The sequence below is a fragment of the Syngnathus scovelli genome, chromosome 17 (genome assembly GCF_024217435.2).
Source record: "Syngnathus scovelli strain Florida chromosome 17, RoL_Ssco_1.2, whole genome shotgun sequence".
NCBI classification, from domain to species: Eukaryota; Metazoa; Chordata; class Actinopteri; order Syngnathiformes; family Syngnathidae; genus Syngnathus; species Syngnathus scovelli.
This window is the reverse complement of record NC_090863.1, coordinates 8,193,563-8,218,205: the sequence shown is the minus strand read 5'-3', so window position 1 is coordinate 8,218,205 and position 24,643 is coordinate 8,193,563. Positions and strand designations below refer to the sequence as shown.

The window sequence follows — 24,643 nt, the reverse complement described above, 5'->3', positions numbered from 1 at the left end:
CTTTTCATTCGCCCAACATACCCCCCTCCCCCTCCCCTCCCTATCCGCCATTACCATCACCACCAACATCCATACTCCACCAACACCCACCCATCCAATCCCATCTCCACACTGCCAAAGCGCTGTCCCCAGTTTCTCTTCCCAGCCTCCTTTGTTCGTCTCTCTCGCCGCCCACACACCTAGCCGTCCCTTGGGCTTTTTTTTTTTTTTTTTTCCTCATACGCATTCACACGTTTACATTTGGAAAGGCTTTTATTCCTTCCAGTCGCCATGTCTGTCTTGATCCCTATCGTATTAGACACTGGGCGATGCCGCCGCGTGCGTCCATGTTAACATGTGAAATACACAAACACACACCATCTGTGTGAGAGCCACAATACAGATGTGTGGGCAGCAGCCATCTGGGGACCAAAATTGAACAAAAAGATGGGTGTGTGTTTGTAGACGCGTTTGTACGACGGCGTGCCAAGGGCCCGCTGTGGAGCCCCTCTTTTCTCCAGAGAGCTGTGAATCTCAGGAGTGGGAAATACATCCCAACAGTCATCAATCAAAACTTTGCTGACACAAATGACCCCAAACAACAGCTCGCCCAAGCGCCACCCACCCACGCCACTTACGCCACAGGCCTTCGCCTTTTTACCGTACCACGCCATTGGTCCGACGTTCCCCCGGGCGAAATCGGGATAATTCGGCTTTTGTTATTGCGCAGTCAATCGCGGCATTGGGGGAGAAAGAAACGTGAAAATGGTATTATGGCGGATGGGGGAAGAGTGGCACATCGAATGCGGGAGTTGTTGGTTTTTTTTCGGCTTTTTATTTCGCCATCTCAAAGCGCCAGATGCTCTTCCTTGGCTCATTAGAATGCTTTACACGGGATCGACATGGTATCGGTGCAGCAACCGCAGAGACAAAAAGCAAAATGGAGACTGGAGCATGCAAATGCAAATGTGAACACACACATGCTACAACAACAACCTTAATATCGTGGTGCCTTGAAATCGTTCGTTCGAGCCCCCCCAAAATTAATTTTTGTCCACTTCACTGTACCAAATATCAATAACAACATTGATGAATTGATTTGATCAACTTTTATCACGTTAGTCGACCACAAAAAGAAAAAATTTCAACCCATATCTCAATCTAAGCTGATTTCCTGTTACCAGTTCAGCATACAACAAAAGATTATAGGGAAAAAAAAGACGACCCACTGGAGTTTAACATTTACTTCATCATGCTGTGATTTCACAATTAGCGATTGTTCTCGACTCTCTTTGAGGAAGGAGACAGTGTAGGAGGACAGGTCACGAGGCTGGTCTTTGTTTTGTTTTGTCGTGTTTCTTTAAGTCTCGGTGTGCTTTTTTTCCCCGTCCTTACCCAAATGCGCTCACTTGTGGTTACATTATTCCAGCATATGCTTTTCTTTTACATCTTTTACAATTACAGAGGCATCACAATAAGTCAAAAATGATTTGATTGACACTTGTAAAGCTTCCATGAGCAACAAATATCCAACAGGGGGCGCTCCAGTTACGTGTACTGGGCCCGCAGCATCCGGGATGCTGTTGAGGTAACCAGTAAGTCAACCTTAAAACGCCTGATTTGACACATTTTTCCAGATGTCCTAAAAAGCTTAATCGTGTGATTTTTGTGTGGCGTTTTACGGATTCTTCACCATAAAATACCACATAAAAAATAAAGGAAGTGTGAGAAATAGGGCGGATTAAATATTTATTGGGTGTGTGGTCCAACTCGGGGATGTTTAAGGTTTAAAACTAAAAAAATACAATGAAGCAAACAAATGACTTTTTGTATCCATTCCAAATAACGATCTTTTGGTTTTCTGTCTCATTTTGAAAACATGTAGAATTCCCTCAGTGTTGGTCTATGCATATCGTTTGGCTCGTGCAGTTTGAATGACCATTACGGCAAGCACGCGAGTGTGAGACCGCCCCACTATCCTCTGCATCCAACTCACTCCCACCACCCACACACACACCCTTGGTTTCTTCATTTACACACATTTTTCCCACCGGGATGGATCTTCCGCAGCAAGCGCGCACAGCCAGCGGCCAACACGCACGCTTTCCTTCGTTACACATGGCTGCGCATGTAGGACGAACATTCACGGCGATTATGTGGATAATATGTCTAGTTTCAAGTTCCAGGACGAGGATTTATCCGGCCAATGAAGGTAAGGAGTCCGTATAACCGGGAGCGTCTTTGCGCGGTGAGGACCGGCTTCGTGCGTTCCGTGTGCGTCCTTGGATGGTTCGGTCTGAGGGCAAAAAAAAGTTGACATACTGGGGCAGTTTTATTATTAATTTTTTTTTGCGTGGGGATACAAGCACTTTGAGATGTGTCACGTGAATGGTTTGTCTTGAAATATTTTGACAACCTCGTCGCTGATTATTATTCAAATTTTATTTAAAAGTATGTGGACAGACGTTTGGGGACAGACGTCAAGCAATAAATTTGGATCAAATGCCAAAAAATCTATTTTCTTATCAAAACATTTTTTAGTTTATGGTAGCTTGGAAATAACATTTTTGTCAAAGGTCCACTAAGGTTGAGTTTGATGTGGAATAACTTGATTTAACACCGTCATCCATGTTGGTGATGAGTGAGAATAGAAATGCTGAGCCAGGACTTCACTCAATCTCGATATCAGTGACCTCTGACCTTACAAAATTCACCCAGTCACACTTGTACAGTCTTCCCACAAGTGTGATAGCAAAATACTCCTTCTGCTCTCAGCCAGGTAGGTTGGGTTCTTTGGTGCCTTGTGATATGAGATAGATCAAATGCAAAACACTTAAAATGACGGTTATTTGAACAACAATGGTGCAACAACACATGTAGACAGACAGTAAAACAACACTAAGGCAGATGCAGTCAACATTCTTTTGAGTAACAAGGATGGTCGCAGATTGAAACTCGTATCTCAAGGCACCACAGCATGGTGGTTAGAGACCTTAAATGTTTTAAATGTACAATAATTCGTTATTTAAATCCACATTAGAAGCTATTAAAATGATGTGTTTGCTTGCTATGAATCACACATTTGTTCCTAGCTTAGCTTGATTTAATGGATGCGCAACAACTTTTTTTTTCCAATGATATATATATTTATTTTTTAATTGAACCATTACTGACAGTAAATTTGTCATTTTAGTGACTCTGCTGGATACCAGGACAGTGCCAGGAGAGCTGAAATGGGCAGCGAGTCCCTCAGAAGGAGGGGTGAGTGGGAGCTCTCCATTTTTTCCTTTTTATCAGACACACTTTGGACAACCTGCTGTTTTTTTTGGGCAACGCACACACATTAGGTCTGGAAACTAAATATTCATCCCACAGATTTGAAAATGAGCTGTCCACCCAACCTAAGTGCTAATATGAGCTAGTTGGCATTGTGTTTGGCATGCCACGTGGCATAAAGCAGCCTGGTGGTGGGTGTTTTTTTTCCATTCGACATTTTTTACAGCGGGCCACGCATAAGCCAGAATTCATGGTAAAAAGTTGTCTACTGACTCTCTCACCTCTTTGTTGGTTTAAGAGTTATTGGTGAACTTGACACCAGTTTCTCAGTTCTCTATACGCTCATTCTCTCACAGACCGCTTGATTGGCAGGGTCCTGGTCCTCACACACCAAGCTTTTGATTACAGCACCCCCCCCCCCCCCCCCCCCCGACTCCCCCGACTCACCCCTTCTGACACTTTCTGCATCGTCTTGCTTCACATACACATATCGCTGGGGATCGCTTTGCAGGGCCAAAGCTTTTTTTTTTTTGCTCCCCCTCTTGGCAGCTGCGATTTTCATTCAACTAACAAAGACTCCAAATGAGTCGAGACAAGGAAGCATCACACCTCATTTTTCTTTACACACCGGCTTCCAAACACCCACACATTAAAAACACGCATGCCACGCGAGAAGCGTGCTCATGCCCTTGTACATGCACGCACACTCACGCTCCGCAAATTAACCCTCCCAAGCATCGTATACCGCTCATAAAATTTTCATCCCTTGAAGCTCAACTTTCTTTTGGCGCTTTTAACTAGAATCAGTACAAAGATGTTTTTACAGGTGGCTTAGCGGTTAGCACGTATGCTTCGCAATTTTGAGGTGCGAGGTTTGATTCATGGCTCTTCTGCTTTGGATTTTGTGTTTTCCCCTCAAATAATCTGGCCTTTCTCTGCAATCGCACAAACATGCTTGTTAGCTACATTGAAGACTCTAAATTGTCCATTGGTGTGAAGGGTTGTTTGTCTTAAAGTGGCAATTGGCTGGCGACCAGTGCAGGGTGGACCCCCGCCTGATTCAAAGTAAACCGGGATGGACTCCAGCTCACCTATGACCTCCTTGAGGATAAGTGCTATAGAAAATTCATGTATGGAGATGTTTTAGGGGGGACTTGTTAATGCAACTATAAAGAATGGGCACTTGACTAAATTTGTTTTCTGATAGACAGCGGGAAAAGATTTTAATCATAAGCCAAAAAAAATCGCTTACTGGGTCTTGTTGATTAAAAGCACAGGTGTCAAACTCAAGGCCCGGGGGCCAGATACGGCCCGCCACATCATTTTATGTGGGCCGCAAAGACAAATTGTGCATCAAATTCCTGTGTCATTACTAGAATTCCAAATTGTCTTCACTTTTAATAATGTCTTTTTTTTTTTTTGTATTTGACCAGTTTTTACTCGTCTGATTTGAAAACCAGTTATTTGTCAGTTTGTTTTGTAGCTTTTATTGTATATAATATGAGGTGCTCATACATTTATTTGGATTGACAGTCATAATGGCCCTCTGAAAGAAGCTATGACTACAATGCAGCCCGTGAAAAAAAAAAATGAGTTTGACACCCCTGATTAAAAGTATACGCAGTGATGGTCGAGAACATTACAGTACTTTAATTGCGCCATTTTCCTGTCTTATGTTTTTTCAAATTGACCTATTAGCGGCCCAAAGGAGGACAATCACGCTAACAAGCAGTGCCGATACTAATTGAGAGTCCGGCGAGTACGCTATATTATGGTTACGCATTAATCTGTGTTATCTGGTAGAATCATTCCCACCAACACACGCATCAATTCATAAATGTGTAGCATTAAATTAGCTAACTGACAAGATCAGCGGTGATATTGATGAGGGTTCAAAGTGCGTCGTTCACGCACACTCCCTCCCGTTGTCCCTCATTGGACATGGCACATTTAAGCTTGTGTGGCTCAGGCTTGTTGGGAGAGAGCGGATTATTATTCAGTGGCAATAAAAAGCCAATTTGGAGTCGGGAGGCTCGGCGGTCATTTGAGGGGTCGCTGTACAAGGCAAGTGGTTGCCTCTATTGAGATGGATGGTGCGGTGAAGGCTGGACCTGCTTTACTTGCATGGAAATGTGGCTGTAAATAAATAAATAAAAAATAAACCGAGTGGTAACAAATGAGATACCGCTGCGGAATAGTGATGCGATGATGAATGGCTGCAGTCAATTAGATAACCCAATGTTGAAAATATTCCAATTCTTGGACAAAAATGAACTTTTTATTTAACTGGCCATTGCTTTTGGATGCAAAAAAAAAAAAGAAGAGACTGTCCTCCAGTGAAATTTTTCCAACAGTTTTGTGCAACTATTTATCTGAGAGCTTTTAGAGAGATGGTGCCTGAAATTGCAGAACAAACGACGATTTCATGCTCATGAGGTTTATTTTTAACCACATTTTGTTGTTTTTCAGCAGGGATTCATTTTCTGGCAGATTCATTTCAAAGTGTCTCCACTTGGCAGCACTTGAGTTTTTGGAATAAATACATGTGATTAACTTTTGTAGCTTGGTATAGGCTGTTTCCTTTTGTTGTCATAAAATACAAATTATGACGGAGCATCTAATGTCAAACAAACAAATGGAAAATAATATATTCCCTAGAAATGGACATGCTATAATTGCTAAAATGTTTGCTTGTGGCTTTGCAGTGGGAAGAAGTGAGCATCATGGATGAGAAGAACATCCCCATCAGGACGTACCAGGTGTGTAACGTCTTGCAACCCAATCAGAACAACTGGCTGAGGACGGACTGGATCCCCAGGTCCGGTGCTCAGAGGGTTTATGTGGAGGTCAAGTTTACCCTGAGAGACTGCAACAGCCTGCCTGGGGTCACTGGCACCTGCAAGGTATGAAGAAAAATTCGCTGTCAAACTAAACATGAACTAAGCAAAATAGAATTTGCGCATTTTAAAACAACCACATAACTTTGCCTTAAAGCTAACGCACAGTGGCAAACGACATAGGCTAACAAATAGCGTCTATTAGATTTGAACACAAACGGTGCAGCAACCTAAGTAGAAAGACAAAACAAAACAATACAAAGAACTGCGGATTAGTGAAACACAGTAGCTGAAATTCTTATTTGTCTGCATACATTAAATGGCCAGCCAATGAATTTTAATAATGGATGTGGTCTCTCTTTATCATGGATATATCTTACCGAGGCGTCTTTATCTTATCCCCCAATGTAAATGCTAGAATATACAGTACACTATGGAATTTCCTGAGGCTGCTTTTGATGGATATTTATTGTATTTTTTACTACAGCTGGAACCCCCCCCCCCCCTGCTCAGTTTGACTCATTATCATATAAAGAGTGAAAATGAGCAGCGACGGAGATAAATAGATATCTCTCTTCTTCAAATCCTCTTTGTCTTCCAGGAGACATTCAATCTATACTACCACGAGTCCAACGAAGACAGGGAGAACTTCATCAAAGAGAGCAGCTTCATTAAGGTGGACACGGTGGCGGCGGACGAGAGCTTCACTCAGGTAACGGGCGACTTTTTCATCCTCCCGCCTCCGCTCACTTTAATTCGCTCTTATCTGGAAGAAAAGTCTCTTGCGACAATCAGCTATAATGTATTTATTTGCGCAACAAGCACTTTTATCTTAAAGTCGGACCATGCAGGAATATTTCTCAGTCCTCGCTAATTACCTCTCCCAAGGGGGTTTATGTTTTCATTAGTATTTGATTATTTATTAGTAAGGAGGATTACAGACCACTGTGCTACTGATTTCCATTAAATGAAAGACTTTTTAATGAGGACGAAAACACGGCTCCACTTTTTGTTATATCCATCGCCGTTGCAACAATGTAGAAATCGTTTTTCTGTGTGTCCAGGTGGACGTTGGAGACCGCATCATGAAGCTCAACACGGAGGTGCGGGACGTGAAGGTGACAACCAGGAAGGGCTTCTACTTGGCCTTCCAGGATGTCGGCGCCTGCATCGCCTTGGTGTCCGTGCGGGTGTTCTACAAAACCTGCCCCCTGACTATTCGGAACCTGGCAACCTTCCCGGACACAGTGACAGGAGCTGACACTTCCTCCTTAGTGGAGGTCAGGGGGTCGTGCGTCGACCAATCGGAGGAGAAGGAAGAGCCGAAAATGTACTGCGGTGCTGATGGAGAGTGGCTGGTTCCTATCGGTGGATGTCTTTGTAACTCGGGATACGAAGAAAAAGGAAGTTCATGTAAAGGTAAGCGACTTGTTTGTTGTTATAATTACAGTGTGACTCATTCGAGTGACAGCGATGAGGCTTTAGCGGTAAACGCGGCACATTCATTCAGCTCTTCGTCTCACGCTGTCATTACATAGTAAAGTGAGTTGAAGGATGACAAGTATGTCAGCAAATACAAGTCTGTAGCATAACTGCAATAAACATTGCACTGTATGTTTTTTCAAATTGGATTTGACAAAAAAAAGATTCTCGTTAAACTCTTAGACTTAGGTAAAATTAAAACAACAAAAAAGAAAATTGCAGACTGTTTAATATGCTTAATGCCAAACGAACCACCCTCTGCATACAAAATAGTTTCCCTCTTTTATTAACTTACTGAAAAATCACATTACGTGTAGCATGTTTTGAATTTTTAGCTTCTTAGCTATATTTGTACTTCATTACTTCCTGTCTGAATGGTCACAATTATGATTAACTAATTTAATATTAACAACAGATCTGGTCTGTTTTCTATGCTACATTCAAATGCTAGCATTAGCTTAGCATGAAAAGTGGCAAGAGCGAGTTCAGATTGGCACCGTAATGGCATAATTAGCACAATATAGCTCTGTTAACAAAACATGTATGTTAGACATATGGTTTTGCACATACTGTATCTTCACATAACATTTGATTTTACAAATTATAATCACTATACGCCAACACGAACATAGTTTTAATAATTTTTAATGGGTTACTTGGGGAGGAATGTTGGTTTCATTACTGGTGTTCCATTTCCTATGCACTCAAGTTGTAAGGTCTCATTGTGAATCGCCATCTGGACAAAAAGGAACGGAGAGGAAAAAAAAAACCCAAAACGCCTTCCTGTCACTTATAAGTGTGGTCCGAACTTTACAGTAGCAAATATGCAAGCTGTTCACGCCTCTCAGCAACAAACTTGAGGCGCGGATGACGCGGGAGGGGAACGGCGTGGTGGCGAGGACGACTCAAATGTACGTGTTTGTGTGTGTGATGCATTAGACAAAAGTCTTACGCGTTCACACAACATGGCGGCACTCCCCCCTATTCACTCCCACACAGATGGACGAAGACCTGTAAGGGGGAAAATGGTGGAGCCTCTCCCTGAACTGTTTTTATTTATGGAGCCTATCCCAGAAGGCTAATTGTATAACAAACAGTGCCATAATTCAAAGTTTAAAAGACGAGAGAAAGAGAAAAACAAAGACATAAAGGGAATTGCAGTCGGTGCCAGTTGGCGATGCGAGGACTTGAAAAGTGTGCTTTTTTTTTCTTCTCTCAATAAGATGAGCAGTAGCCAAATTTCTGTGTGACAAATGTTCTTAAGGACCTTCACCCCGTTTGTTCACTCTAAAAGGAGGGAGGAGGTTTGTAGGGTGGGACCCTAAGGTCTGAAAGATGTTTCTCCTCTACGAGATTTAGGGGACACCCTTGACTCGGTTGAACTCGGAGCAGATGTGAAGTGCCATCTATCTGTCAGAAGTTCCTGCCTTTCCTCCCGCCGCTTGTCAGCTCGCCGGCCGGCCTCAGCTCGCCCCGGCTGGAAATCCATCAAAGTGCGTGTGAATAGCAAATGGCACTGCGGTGAGATCTCTAACCCTGCCGAGTGGGACGGGCACCTTCTCCCATTTTAAGTTTGCAGTGATGCGGGGAGGGAATGACGGGAGGGGAAGGGAGGGGGACGCCGGAGAGCAGATTTAGACGTCCTTTCTTCCCACCCGCCGTCAAGGTCAAAAGGTTTCTGGATTTTCTTCACTCTCGCGCCTGCGCTGAAAGACACCTGCCACTTCAAGTGTACTCGTAGCAGAGCCGTGTTGTGCTAGCTATTCACTCGTTGTTTTATAAACTCCGAGAAGATTTGTCGAAGCAAATTGAACTGGAGTGCTTAATGGGTGGTTTTGTTATTTTGCCAGTTTATAGACAAACTTCAAGTTAAGTTACGGCTAATTCAGCGTGCTATCCCAAACCTTCCAGTTGAGTTTTCAGATTCCTAAAACAAGAGGAGGCTCAGCTAGTAAAATGGTTGATACAGATTGACGTGGATAATAGCAGGAGCTGTGGAAAGGAAGAAGGGATTAGATGTTGAATGGTGAGATATTGAAAAAGGGCCAGTGACAGCAGAAGGCAGAGCCGCCTCTCCCCCTGCCCGAGGGGGGTCATCAACGGGTGCAAAGGGGACGAGTAGAGAAACACAAGAGTGCGGGAACTCCCCCTCTTTTTTACACCCCCGGTTAAGACTGAGGTCATGACTGAGCCCGATGAAGACGTCAAACACTCTTGACTGACAGCCGCGCACACACTCCCATACAGGCGGAGCGCGGGGTCGCGACCGAGCGAGATGAAGTCGTCAAAAGTTTGACAGCTGCGATCCGTCTGGAAAGATCGGAAACGAGGGCGGGGAGACGAGCGGAGAAACAACAGAGAGAATTTGAAATGGGAATGGCTGAAGAATGGAAGCGGAGCCTCCTGCTTTTTGTCTCACTCCTGCCTCCCACCTCCCCTCCTGCTTTTGGCTTTCTGATGCGGCCCGGGGCCGTCACTGCCTGGGAGGCTTGGAATACCTCTTTGTGTACAGTCTCTCCATTCCCAATCCCCACCATCGAGACAGATTTCATGCTTGTGCTTCTTTCCAGCGCACCTGCAGTGTCTCATCGACAGCAGAGAGAAAATGAAGTCAGATGAAAAAGAAAAAGAGGCTTCTAGCAAAATAGCCACATCACTATGCCATGACAGAAGAGGCGATAAGCCGCCTATTGCTTTTTACACACAACCCCGATGCCAGCTTGCTTTCACATAGTTGACACAGCACTCCAAATTCAAACTCAAATTAAATGCGTCAACACTTGTCGGATAGCGATATTACTTTCAACGCAATCAGGGGAGACAAGTGTGAAGCTTAATGCTCCTGTCCCGGCATTCTGGCATTGCTAATGTGCAGCTCTGACTACGTTTACACGCAGTCAATATTTGGGTTGAGGTCGGATGACGTGCAAATAACTACTTCCTTGTAGAGTCAGTTGTGAGTCATTTGCATCTAAGAAATGTCCGCTAGCTTAATGCTATCATACAATGAAAGGCAGACATGCTAATCAAAATTAGCACTGTTGTTTCATTTAATCAGAAACCTGTTTTTTTCTTATCTTTTCCCATGATAACTATTAACAAATCCCTATTTTTGACAAATTTTTAGGATTCTGCCTTTTCCCCCTGACTCTTACAGCCAACAATGAAGGGATGCCCAAATGATGCTACGTTAGCATGATAGTCTTTCAAAATGTCCGCCGGTAATGCGTTGTGGGAAATGCAGATAAAGCCAAAGCCCCTCTATTGAGCTCAACTGAATTTTGGGCACTAAATGGTTTTGGATTGCTGATTTTGGTGTCTGTACTTTCACTCTGGAGCTCTGCCCAGCGATGCCTTCAGAAGTGTGTGTAGGAGGAAAACAGTGCATGTCGTCGGTGTGTATGTGTGGGCTTACTGTACAAATGTATGGTAGCTGCCAAAATTGGTAAAGAGACTGGATTGAAGTGATGGTGAAACCCTTTGGGGTACGACTTTGCATTTCTCCATCACAATCAAATGTGTGTGTTCCGGTGTCCTGTCAGGTTCACGTCGAGCAGCCCCACCAACCAGTTAGTCCTTGTGGAGCTCTCTGGCACAGCAACAAGCTGCACTCTCGCTTTCTCATTATCCCGTCTTTCTCCTCATCCACGGTCATGGGGGGTGGCGGGTGCTACTGGAGGCTTGATCCTTGTGTGACAGAGAGGAGGTTCGCGGGGGTCATTGTTCTCAAGCCCCCCCCTCCTTTCTTTCACATGCTAATGCTTGGAACTGCTGGCTTTGGATTTCTCTTCAACGTACCAGTTTTTAAATTTAACCAACTCGCTGTACTGAAGACATTCTTTAGGCTTTAATGTAAATTTGGATTTATTGCTAAGCTTTGTAAGGTTGACTTAAATGAAGGCACAAAAAGATAAGAATGGTGTCCTTCCTCTCCCATTCTGTAGGTTGTAATTAACAGGGCATGACCCCTGTGATTAACAGCGTGCCTCCTTCTAAGTCTGTCTATCCATCCATCCATCCATCCATCCATCCATCCATCCATCCATCCATCAATCTGTCTTTTCCTCCCTCCATCCATCCATCAGGTCTCGGACACGGAACAGCGTGGGGTACTTCCTGCACCTAAACTGTCCGCTGGGCATTGTTGACAGATGACGAAAACACACACACGTCCGTGTGCATACGTTGTGCCGACAAGGCTCTTTTAGTCAGATTTGCACCGAGCCACATTTGCATTTTAGAAGGATGAAGAATGCATATGCAAATGTCGACAAAGCTGATAGTAATCAAAGGGCACCTTCTCCCGCTTGCCTTTATCCCTCCTCCATATCTGTATTCCTCCTCACCTTTTTTTTTTCGACATCTCAGAAATCATTTCCTCATTCAGTTCGTAGACGTTTTTGTGAAGTTGTCCCACTTTACAAACACAGGAACAAATTTAAAACCATATTTCCAAGATTTTTTTTTTTTTCAACCATCTGTTTGGGTTGTTTCTCCTCTCCGCAAGGTTTTAGAGGTGTCTCCAATGCATTTAGTTTATGTTGCTAAGTGTTAAGGCTAATGGAGCAATGATGTACTTTGTGTTGACAATACAATCAATTTAGGATGCAGGTTGTTCTCAGCTCTCAGTAGCACGAGGGGTTCACGTCGGGTTAATGACATCCGCATGAGCTCTTATTCCAGGTCAGACTGCCCCCTCCACCCCCTACGCCTCTCAAACACTTTGAAACTGCAACCCCTCCTAAAAAAAAAAAAAAAAGCCTACGGACAACAGAGAGGACGTTGAAAGAAGTTTACGGCTTCAAATGCTTTCCTTTCTTTCACGTCCTCGCTTATTCTGAGCTCGGTGCTGGTTAGAGGGATAAAGTGATTGGGTTGGACATAGACAAAGACCCTGTGCTCCCCACCCCCCTTCTGCAATCAACCCCAAAAAACCTCAGCAGCTCTGAATCTTTTTATCTGGTCTGGTTTACTCCTCTGTTGTTTCCTGGCTTGAGCTGCATTTTACCTTTATTGCTTTTATTCGATTTATGTTAACGAATTTGGAGAACAGCTTTCCGTACGGGCTCGTTGGAATCGGCATCAATAAGATATAAAATACTTTCATATTCACTCGGCGTTATCGAGGATTCGAGGCATGAAAAATGGAGGTCGTGAGGGAAATGTGCAGGAAGCCAATAAGGAGGTTGTGAAAGGGAGGGAAAATCTATGGAGGCTCGCACAGATGGGACAGGATGGTCCGTGTGAGTCAAGACTTCCTCCCTCTCATCCACTCATCAGAAAGCACACATTCTTCCTCCAAGCAAGCGCTGGGATGTCTCCATCTTTTTGGAATTGCGGGAGGGCCGAGCAGATGAATATGTCGTGATGAGGGAAAAAGGTGAATGATTGCAATGGAAACAAACGGAGGATTTTCCCCACTCGGGAATTCAAAAGAGGAAAAATTTCAGCCCCTATGCTCTTCAATTTGGTTGGCTCCATCGGTGAATGTCAAGATGGATAATTATGTTCTCATTTAGCTCTTTGTCGGCCTGTCAATGCACAAACCGCTTCAATACACGCATGGGGGGAGAGAAAGACCCTTCCTCTATTTCTGCGTCTCTTCTCTCCTGTAAATGTCACTTGCTGAGAGTCAAAATGTCTTTGGAAAACTCTCTTGAGGTTGTTTGCTCGTGTCAATGATCTTATTGTCTGGCCTTTGTGACTTGTCAATATGGAAGACAAAGAGAACTGTATGACAGGGTCAAGGGTCACTTGGCCTGAGTGGCTTGCGATTATGTTGCTTGGAGGGTGGGCAGCCATTTTGCCACAAGCAATATATTTACAGGTGTCTCCCTCAAGGGCATAAACAAACGGCTTTACTCGCGTTCATTCAATTTTCACGACAAAAATGTTCTCTTTAGTGTTACAAAATATTCCCCCAACCACTAAAAACAATCTTTGCATTTTATTTAATTTTTTTTCATGATGGCGTGTGTTCAAGCTTGCAGAGTGAGCAAGTGGCTCGCCGGCGGTCTTCTGTCTCCGCTTGATTTAGCTGGCACATTGCCGCCTTTCCTCGTGCGTTAACAGCTTCACTGATGATCAGTGATGATTAGCTGCAGGAAACTGCTGGCACATCAGTGTTGCTGAAGCTCGGGATGTGACCAAAAATGCTACACTGGTGGCTAAAGCCAAAGAGCCAAAGACATAGGTGTCAAACATAAGGCTCGGGGGCCAGATACGATCCACCACATCATGTTCCATGAAGACAATTTGTGTCTTCTGATGCAGAAACAAATCCTGATTGTGACTGTTTTTTCTCTGCATCTTTTCACAGCCTGCTCTGCTGGTTTCTACAAGTCCAGGTCATCTGACCCAAGCTGCTCCAAGTGTCCTCCACACAGCTACTCCCTCCGAGAAGGGGCGACGTTTTGCGACTGCCACTCCGGATACTTTCGAGCTGACAGCGACCCTCCCGCCATGGCTTGTTCCCGTAAGAAAAAAAAACAACATCGGTCCACTTCTTGTAAAGATGGAAATCACGTCGAGACAATGACAAACACAGACAACACGTTTCTTCGTCACGCATTTGTCTAAATGGTACTCTTGTTTTGGTGATCCGATTACTTATGACTAAACAGCCATCCACATCCTGTTAGGCAGCTCAGACGCCGCCGTGAATAAATGTTCTCTTTCTCCTTGTCTGCTCATCTAAGCCCGTCAGTGAAGTCCTGTGTTGGAGCCCTCGGTCGTAAAACTTAATTATGTCAATACGGAGCATGTGGTCTTCTTGGCTTGGGAAAAAAAACCTGGTGCGTGCTCAGGAAAAGTCTAAAAAGGAATATCATCATTTTTTTCGTATCTTTGTTCCTCAGAGCCTCCATCGGCGCCACAGCAGTTGATTTCAGTTGTGAACGAAACCTCTGTGGTTCTGGAGTGGAGCCCACCACGCCGCCTGGGAGGTCGAAGCGACATCAGCTACAGCCTGGAATGTCTTATTTGCCAGACGGCTGACAAACCCATCCCCAGGAATCATAGTGGTTCCCAACCTGAGGGGATGCAATCAGACCAAGGCATTGTGGGAACTGAAGTCCAGATGGGGAGAGGCGTCTACGAGAGAGATTCAGCCAGAGTGGCCTCGGGCTCTCAGCTGTGCCAGCCCTGCAGCTCAGACGTGCTTTTCTCTCCAGACCAGAGCGGCCTGAGGGGCACCCGAGTGGTGGTGAGCGAGCTCAGAGCCCACACTCACTATACTTTTATCGTGCAGGCACGCAACGGGGTCTCCCAGGGCGGCGCCGCCGGGGCCTCCCAGAGCGTGTCAGTCTCCGTAACAACCAATCAAGCTGGTAAGGACCAGTCATTAAATTTTCAAATTCTAATGCATTCTCTCCACTAGGAGCAGTAGTATCATCTCACTGTCATTGTTGCCATAGCGATTACGCTGTCCTCCTACACTAAACAATGGTTGACTTAATTATAGAGGTCTTCTCAACCGGATGTCAGTAAGCATTGTGGGAAATGCACATCACGAACTTCCAAACAAGCAATTTTAAATAGTAACAGGAAGCCATAAATGATTAGAAGAATGCCTTTCATTTTGTTTTTACGGCGTGTTTCATTTTAGTTGAGAGGGTGTCGGCCGAGCGCCCCCCCCCCCCCCACACACACACACACATGGCCTACCGTTAGTTTTTCTGTCTCGACTGTCTTCACGTTGGCATTTTGAAAAGTGGCACACCTGCTAAGTTTGAGGTGCCCCGGGGAAATAAGTTAGCTTGGAGCGCACAACATGAGCTTGGTGCCTGGGATGTGTCAAGCCCAAGCTGCACAACCATATGGCTCCACGTCATGAAAGGGAGCCATGGAAAATGGAGCGATGGGGAGCTATAGAGTGAGCGAGGTGTTTTGCTCCCAGAGGAATAGGACAGAATAAGATTTAGGTTAGTTCTCCTGAGCGCTGGGTCAATGGGATTGCGGAGAAAGGTTCACCAAACCTTACTTATAGGAGAAGATATTAGTCACAATAATAGGAACACCTATGCATTTGAATTGAGTCCACACAATCTTCTGCTGCATGCACCACATGAATGGATCTGTCTATCTTTTAGCTCCCTCACGGGTGTCATCCATTCAAGCCACAGATGTCACCAGGCATACTTTGTCATTGTCATGGCAACAGCCCGATCAACCCAACGGGGTCATCTTGGAATATGAGGTCAAGTTCTATGAGAAGGTGAGCGTTCGGCAGGTTAATGGAGCTCAGCCAAATGTTTGTGATGCCAATATTTTGTGAGATGGGCTTGTGGGAAGGTATTCAAAGCAGGCCCCTCTTTGTGTCCGATCTAATCAGGATCAGAGGGAGCGGTCCTACCGCATAATGAGGACCTTCTCTCGAAGCGTGGAAGTCACGGGACTCAACCCGCTGACTGTCTACGTTTTTCACGTGCGGGCTCGCACGGCCGCCGGCTATGGAGAGTTTAGCGCCCCGTTTGAATTTGCAACCAATTCAGGTATCCAACTATTGCCGCATTTTGATGGATCGTGTTTATGTTTGCAGCGGGGAACAATCAATTATGTTGTTTCCTGTTAGATCCCTTCCCTCTGATTGGAGAAGGCGTCAACTCTGCCTTCCTGTTGTTGTCCGTGAGCGGCGTTGGAATTCTCTTGCTTGTATCTGCAGCTGTTTTCATCATCAGTCGCAGGTACACACACACACGCATCACGTAATCTATCTATCTATCTATCTATCTATCTATCTATCTATCTATCTATCTATCTATCTATCTATCTATCTATCTATCTATCTATCTATCTATCTATCTATCTATCTATCTATCTATCTATGAATGAATGAATGAATGAATGAATGAATGAATGAATGAATGAATGAATGAATGAATGAATGAATAAATGAATGAATGAATGAATAAATTAATCTTTATTTCGAACACGATTTAAACAATAAAAACAATAAAAACAAACAACAAAAAACTATCCATCCATCCATCCATCCATCCATCCATCCATCCATCCATCCATCCATCCATCCATCCATCCATCCATCCATCCATCCATCCATCTATCTATCTATCTATCTATCTATCTATCTATCTATCTATCTATCTATGAATGAATGAATGAATGAATTAATTAATTAATCTTTATTTTGAACACGATTTAAACAATAAAAACAATAAAAACAAACAACAAAAAACTATCCATCCATCCATCCATCCATCCATCCATCCATCCATCCATCCATCCATCCATCCATCCATCCATCCATCCATCCATCCATCCATCCATCCATCCATCCATCCATCCATCCATCCATCCATCCATCTATCCCATGAAGAACCCATGTTTATTTTATTTCTTAATTTAAATGATGAATGAATTCGAACTAAAAACAAAAAAAAATTATACTTTTATGATGCCATATTTTCAGTATAAAGGGCAGCTTTCGGATTCAGTGCCTTCTCATTGGACGGTGCAGGTGTGTCCAATGAAGTGGCCATTGAGGCTCTTCTTAATACATAATGCATTTGCCTTAAACGCCAGCACTATCATTAAGAGAGACGCCCACGCTATCGCTTCTATTGTGAGGCTTAATAAGGTGTGTGTGTGTGTGTGTGTTACCTGCAGCTTTTTAAAGGGGATTAGAGTGGAGACAGTGATAATCCCTTTGTCCCCGACTTGTCATCACTGTCTCCTCTTGTGTGTCCATATGCATGTGTGTCACTTTCCGCTCTCTTTCTTACACACACGTACACACTCATGCACACAAAGCCGTAGCAGGTGCGCACAGATGCACATAAAACACACCTGTTCCTGCTCATCCACAAAGGTTTTTTTTGGGATACTTTCTTTGTTTAGCGGAAAACACCTTTTATCTCATACTACCTGATGTCAACCCCCCGAACCGCCCCCCCCCCATTTCCGAAAACGCTTTCATGTCCTCCCGCTGCGTCCTTCCTGCTCTTTCTTCTTATTGTCATCATTTTCCCAGGATATAAAAAATAAAAACGTGTCAACGCAAACATGGAAGAAAAAAAAAAATCTTATTTTCAGTGTCATGTATCTAATATAATTATCATTTGTGACCAGGAGGAGCAAGTACAGTAAAACCAAACAAGACTCAGAGGAGGAGAAACATCTTAATCCAGGTAGATTTCACTCGCAAATTAAATGCTGCACACCATTTTTAATTTCCAGATTCAAATTTCCATGGAAATTTACCGAAAACTCTGTAAATTCGTCTTCCCTCCACTGCAGGCGTGAAGATCTACGTGGACCCGTTCACTTACGAGGACCCAGATCAGGCCATCCACGAGTTTGCCAAGGAGATTGATGTGAGCTGCATTCACATCGAGAGAGTTATCGGCATGGGTGAGCCCGCTAATGCCACACACACACACACACACACACAGACACACACACGAACTTACTTGACCTTGCTGTGTGGCGTGTAGGAGAGTTTGGAGAGGTGTGCAGCGGGCGCTTGCGTGTGCACGGAAAGCGAGAAGTCTACGTCGCCATTAAAAGTCTAAAGGCGGGATACTCGGACAAACAAAGGCGAGACTTTCTGTCGGAGGCGTCCATCATGGGGCAGTTTGACCACCCCAACATCATCAGGCTGGAGGGAGTTGTCACCAGATGTGAGTTGACGCGGATGAACGGCAGCGGCCATATTGAATCACGACATTTCATTCATATGATAATGACTCTTTTGTGTTTAGGTAAACCACTCATGATCATTACGGAGTACATGGAAAATGGATCCCTGGATGCTTTTCTTCGGGTACGATTCATTCTTCGTGTCAATTTGAAGTTGGATGGTGTTGTTTGATTGGCTCTCGTCACCGCGTAGAAACACGACGGCCAGTTCACGGTGATCCAGTTGGTCGGCATGCTGCGCGGCATCGCCTCGGGCATGAAGTACCTGTCGGACATGAGCTACGTTCACCGAGACCTCGCCGCACGGAACATCCTGGTCAACAGCAACCTTGTGTGTAAGGTGTCTGACTTTGGTCTCAGTCGGGTTCTGGAGGACGACCCGGAGGCCGCTTACACCACCAGGGTAAGAATGGAGACATTTTCCATTTCATTGAAATAATAAAACATTGTTTTGGAGGGAACCTATCATACACCTCATATTTCAGGAAGCCCTTGGCACTTATCTCTCTCCCGGCGGGAAGATCCCCATCAGGTGGACAGCTCCCGAAGCCATCGCCTACAGGAAGTTCACCACAGCCAGTGACGTGTGGAGTTACGGCATCGTCATGTGGGAGGTGATTTCGTACGGCGAGAGACCCTACTGGGACATGAACAACCAGGATGTGAGTATTTTTAACATCTCCGACCTTCAAGTCTTCTTACTTTCAGAAGTAAAATGATCTCGCTTTACCGCCGATGCGTTACGCGAGTGTGCAAATTTTTCCTTGGGGACATAAATAGATTCAGTTGATTTATTTATGGCACTGTAAGTAAAACATCACAGATTTCTTTGTAATCCATAATTAGTCAAACACTTCACATTACAAGTTAATCAGTGTATCATTAAAGGACTTTTAAAGCAGTTCCAAAATTATATTGTTTGTGATTTTGTGAAGCAATTAAGTCGTTCCTCTGCACCCACGGCAAAAAAAATAAGGACACATTTAATGTGGCAAATGCAAAAGCCACATATGGACCGTCAGTTCGAAGATTGCTCCGACAAAACACAATTTGTGTGCAACTGGTCGATGTTCAAACGTTTATTCCTGTAGAGAGCAATTATGCAAACTTCAATGAGGCCCCTTGATGTAGAAGAATACATGAAACAGGCTTCCCGTCTCTGATATTTCAGGAGAGGCAAACAAAGCCGAGACTGTGTGTGTAACCTTTGCACCCTCGAATAGATTTTGTTGCTTTTACTTTCAAAGCAGAACGGCCGATAAATCTTGACAGCTTCCACAGAATCATAAATCAATGTGAACATACTTTTACAAATTATAAAGTCGAAGAAGTCATTTCGTTGGATTTTCAAGCAATTTGAAATTCCTTTGTGAGGCATTTTGCATTATACACCTTCAAAAAAAGATCAACAGAGATCTTGAATTGACTCCTTGTCGTTTATGATTTCTATTTTACGGTGTACAAAGTAGTTGCTGTTTGGTGGTTTGTGTGTGGTTTTTTTTGGGGGGAGGGGGTGGTTTATTCTTCTGGGTTTGTTTTGGTTTTTGAATGAAAAACAAAATCCGAAATAAACATACTTGTACAAATAGTACGCTTGTGTCCTTCCTTTAGGTAATAAAAGCAATCGAGGAGGGCTACCGCCTTCCCGCTCCCATGGACTGCCCAGTGGTCCTGCACCAGCTCATGTTGGACTGCTGGGAACGAGACCGAGCCGAGAGACCCACTTTCAGCCAGATCCTTAACATGCTGGATAAACTTATTCGGAACCCCGGGACTCTGCGCAGAACTGGAGGGGAAAGGTACAGTCCCCACATTGGCTTTTTTTCGAACTAACCCAAAAAAAAAATCACACAGCAGTTTCTGTGTGCTCACAGACCTGCAGTGCTGGAGTCAGGAGCGTGTCCGGAAGTGTGTGTGTCGGTCCTACCAGAAGTGTGTGTGTCCAAGTGGTCATTGTGCGAGTGGCTGCAGTCCATTGGCTTGGAGAGGTACACGGAGACGCTGGCGGCAGGAGGATATTCCAGCCTTGACAACCTACTGGCACTCACACACCAGTAAGTGTACCCATTCTATTATGACACTTTTTCAAAATGGCCGCCCACTTTATGTCGTGGACAGTATTTATTCGGAATAAATTCCAACTATTTGGATTCTACATTTAAACATGTATCACATAAAACATACTTCTTTGAGACCAATTACTACATTCTTAATGCTCGTGTTTTGACGCCATTTTGTGGCATTATAGAAAAAGAACCAAACATGCAAATAGCTTGTTTTTACGATGAATTTTTGTCGCGAGTGATGATGTCATTTTTGATTAGTGCCCTCAAAGCGCCCCTCTTTTTGTGTTTTCTCCCCTCCATGTCCACAGGGAGATGGAAAGATTGGGAATCCTCGCAACATCGCACCAGGACATACTAATTGCCAGTATACAGCAAGAAATATTGTCTCAAATGCAACACATGCAACATACAATGGTTCCGGTCTGAGTCACAGGTGGGATACCTGAATTCCATTTACCTCATCCATGCACTTTAGGGGGACCTTTCACCAGTGGATCAGTAGAAGGAGTGGAATGAGAAAGCAGCACTTTTGTCAAGTTTTCTAAAAACACAATATGGACGTGGCCACAGATTGCTACTGAGACTGAAGGCCCATCCTCTTCTTCACGTTGCATTCTTTTCTTTTCTGTTTTCTGACAGCAGAATGGCTTCCAGTTTTACGTGGGACTTTTTTCGCTGCTTTGGGCTTGACTTGAAAAAAAAACATGTGCGTACCATGTAAATTCGCCAATAGTCGACTCCCTTACGTCCGAGCGTCGCACGTCTTTGACCATTCTTGATATGCAAAGTGGAATTGGAAGGAGTCAGGACAAATATCTCATCACGATAGTTACATACTAACGGAGCGAATGTTTTCCTTTTGATAGTTCTCTTGGTTGAATTGTAATAATTAGACATTTACAATAGAATGTCTTTTATTAGCTACATGGAAAGTTTTATTTATGGTCTTTTTTTAAGTAGTTTCTACTGTATATTGTAAATTAGAATCACTGAGGGGGGAAAAAAATGAATTGGTTGCCATATTGCATTATAATAAATGCCCAAATCCATCCATGGACATTCTTGTACAATATTGACTGCATATAGTTTTATTGATTGATTTCGCTTACAGTTGTGTCTGAGAGGAGAGGAGGCAAGAAAGATGGAATTTCAAGAGATCTTGCATTCAAAAGGGTAAGAAAAAAAGCTGCGGGCTCTCTTGACGGGGTATCACGAGTTTGTCGAGATAGATTGGGCTGAGTTCACTGTGCAAACTTGTCCAATCAGCACACATCTGTCTTCTTCTACCACGCCATGCACATATTCTTACACACACACGCACGGGAGCTGATTGGAGGATGCTTTTGATACATAAAGGGACGATACAATCTGTTTTTTGGCAAATATGCCAATGTTTTTCCAGGCTAATGAGAGTTGGCTGCGTACACACACGTTCAAATGCACAGATACACAAGACGCCCCCCCACACCGCCATGACTCACACCCAATGACTCCCGAAATGAAATGCTGATGGTGGTTAATGAGGCAGATGCCGCTAAGTAAGAGACAGAAAGAGAGAGCGAGAGAGAGAGAGAGACAGAGAGAGAGAGAGAGAGAGAGAGAGAGAGAGAGAGAGAGGAATCGTCCGTTTGGCTCCAGGCTCTGAAACTTGCTGCTCCTCAATAATAATGAGCAAGTGGTGTCACATGACCAGGCCATCTTTCATGGTGGTGCATTGCATACTGAATCTGACTGTTAAGCGTTATATTAATGGTAGACAAAGGTGCCAAAAATATACTCACACTAGAGCATAGGTGTCAAACTCGAGGATCGGGGGCTAGATCCGGACCGCCATGACATTCGATATAGCCCGCGAGATCAACTCATGTCAACTCTTATGATTCTTGTACCATCATTTTTAATTTTCATGTGTAATAAATAATAATGTTGAGATTTTGTAAGAATTGTTTGACCCTTTTTGAACAATAACCGAAGAAAACAGTTCTGATTTGAAAAGTAGTAATCCATTTATTTGTTGTGTTTATGTATTAATACGAGACGATTCAATATTTATTCGGTAAATAATGACCCTCTGAGGGAAGCCGTAACGACAAAGTGGCTCACTGTTGCCAACCCAAACAGGAGCACCACCTGAAGCACATCAATGGCTCGCTTCTATTTTCTCTTTTTTTCCCCCACTTAATCTGAAGTTAGATTATTTTAATTTGCAATGACTGTGACAAATCAGGCCAGCGTGTGTCCCAAATGGTGCTAAAAGGAATCGATCAAATGGATAACAGAATCCACGTTGACCGATGGTCGAGTGAGCAGTAGTAATGTTAACCCCAAAAGACACTCTTGATGTATTGAGGAGGGCAGATCAAATTGAATCTTTCTGTCTCCATGTCTCAGTGGGAGGTCATTGTGGGTTTTTGTCCCCAGATTAGGGCTCGTATGGATCCGGCTAATCCTGCCTGCTCTTCCATGTGGGAGTGGCAGCGGGGCGTCTTTGCTGCACAGCCAGCCGTAACTTAATGGCTGTGAGATTGAGTTTTGTACACGGGCACGCTCGCTAGCACACGGCCGCAGACACACAACACAAAGTCGAGATTTGTTTCAGGATTAAAGGCAGCACCCTCAAAGACGGACACAATGCCGCAGGCATTCCCACGGCAACCCTGACAAAGCTGTGTGTGTATTTCTCGAAAACGACCGCCAAGAAACACTTCAGCGGGCAAGGAGTGAGGCTGAGGATGCACGTTTGCACGCAGCTGTCCGGCATGGCAGGCCGTGTGTCTCTCTCATTATGCTGGCCGGGCACACAAGTCTTTTCTCGCTCTCCCCTGCTGCTGCGGTTTTGGACAGGTAGCATCTGACACGCATTAGCCTGCTCATAATGACTTCTTCTGCTGCAGTCATTATTACCCACTTGGAGAAAAACAACCCCGGCGGGGTGTTTTTCTTTTTTGTCTTTTTTTTTTTTTTTTGCAGTGGTGTGCATTTTTAAGTTCTTGTTGTTGATGTTATCATTTTTGCCAGGGAAGCATAAAAATGGATGGATGGATGTATGGATGTATGGATGGATGGATGGATGGATGGATGGATGGATGGATGGATGGATGGATGGATGGATGGATGGATGGATGGATGGATGGATGGATGGATGGATGGATGGATGGATGGATGGATGGATGGATGGATGGATGGATGGATGGATGGATGGATGGATGGATGGATGGATGGATGGATGGATGGATGGATGGATGGATGGATGGATGGATGAACTAATGACATGCAAATCAAAGGTGTTTTTGTCTAGTTTGATTATTTTCAGCCTCACGTGACAGATTAAAATTAGGTTTACAATGTGCATGAGATTTGAAGGTGTGAAACAATGAAGCTTGTGAAAAGTGGGCCTCCGTGATTGTTTGCTCACGGATCCCGAAAGGAATAGCGCAGCGATTATCATTAATCCTACAAGTCGTTGGGCAAACAGTGCAGACGGCAGCTTGGGATCTCCAACATCAACAGCAGGTGTTTCCTCACAAGCTCTTTTCGTACTCACACAGACTAATGGTTTTAAAACAGTTTGACACCATGTTGGTTTTCAATCTGACATATTCTACATCGATTTTAAATTACTTTTTCATCTTGGAAAGGAAAAGGAGTCGTAAAATAAATTGATAATGGTTAGTTTTGTTAGCTGTGGCTTTTTTTTTTTAACACTGTTGTAAGTCAAGCAGCTTGCTGCGGAAAAATGTGCAAACATAACATTGACACATTATCACCTCATGTGCTTGGCAGTTGTGAGCAAAGCATCTGGCCTGTTTACACATTCGTAGGAGAGTAGCAACATTAGCATTAATTGGGAGTCATGCTCCCGGCCACGCAATTCCAATATTTACTCTGGTTCCACCTCTGTTTTGACCTCCACCAACTACCTGCATAAATGCAGCGTTTTACTTGCCAACTTCAGTGACAGAGGTTTTGAGAGTTAAAATTGTTGTAAAATGTTCGGTTGAAGTTGGGCAACTTTGTGAACCCATTGTCTGCTATCCAAATAATGCTTTGTGTCTCATGAGGTGACAGGTCAAGGAAGCGTGGAAGTTTTCAGGGGGTGGAGGTGATGGCTCTGAAAAACGAGATGATGCACGATGCCCTGCAGTGTTCCAAAGCTTAGCAGCATGACGGATCAGAAACCCCTATGGAGAAAATCAATGATCTCATTTTTGGTGTCTCTCCCCATGGCTAGTGGCCAACGGTGGGTAAAGTTAATTGGGAACTAAACTAAAATAATATTAACACAAAAAATTGCATTTTAAATAGCATTATGTCCTTTATAATGATTCTTTGAGACGAAAGAAT

The 24,643-nt window shown here is 44.0% G+C and overlaps 1 protein-coding gene across 5 annotated transcripts; it reads left to right on the top strand.

The window, feature by feature from the left end:
- The first annotated feature begins 1,959 nt into the window (after nt 1–1,959).
- On the top strand, nt 1,960–21,371 carry LOC125985121 (ephrin type-A receptor 4-A). 5 transcript variants are annotated; one of them, XM_049747681.2, is made up of 19 exons: nt 1,963–2,191; nt 3,173–3,240; nt 5,961–6,158; nt 6,694–6,804; nt 7,157–7,511; nt 13,894–14,049; nt 14,432–14,902; nt 15,665–15,789; nt 15,907–16,066; nt 16,147–16,258; nt 17,664–17,722; nt 17,832–17,945; nt 18,029–18,214; nt 18,296–18,357; nt 18,427–18,636; nt 18,719–18,895; nt 19,845–20,032; nt 20,108–20,291; nt 20,612–21,371. In XM_049747681.2, exons 1-18 carry the CDS (start codon nt 2,035–2,037, stop codon nt 20,289–20,291), a joined length of 3,093 nt encoding a protein of 1,030 aa, XP_049603638.1. In that variant the 5' UTR covers nt 1,963–2,034; the 3' UTR covers nt 20,612–21,371. The 5 variants fall into 5 exon arrangements, with proteins under 5 accessions (XP_049603636.1, XP_049603638.1, XP_049603634.1 ...); XM_049747678.2 differs by having other exon boundaries at nt 1,966–2,191; nt 20,108–20,287; nt 20,608–21,371; XM_049747680.1 differs by having other exon boundaries at nt 2,114–2,191; nt 5,961–6,014; nt 6,074–6,158; ... (1 more) ...; nt 20,108–20,287; nt 20,608–21,371.
- Nucleotides 21,372–24,643: the final 3,272 nt, after the last annotated feature.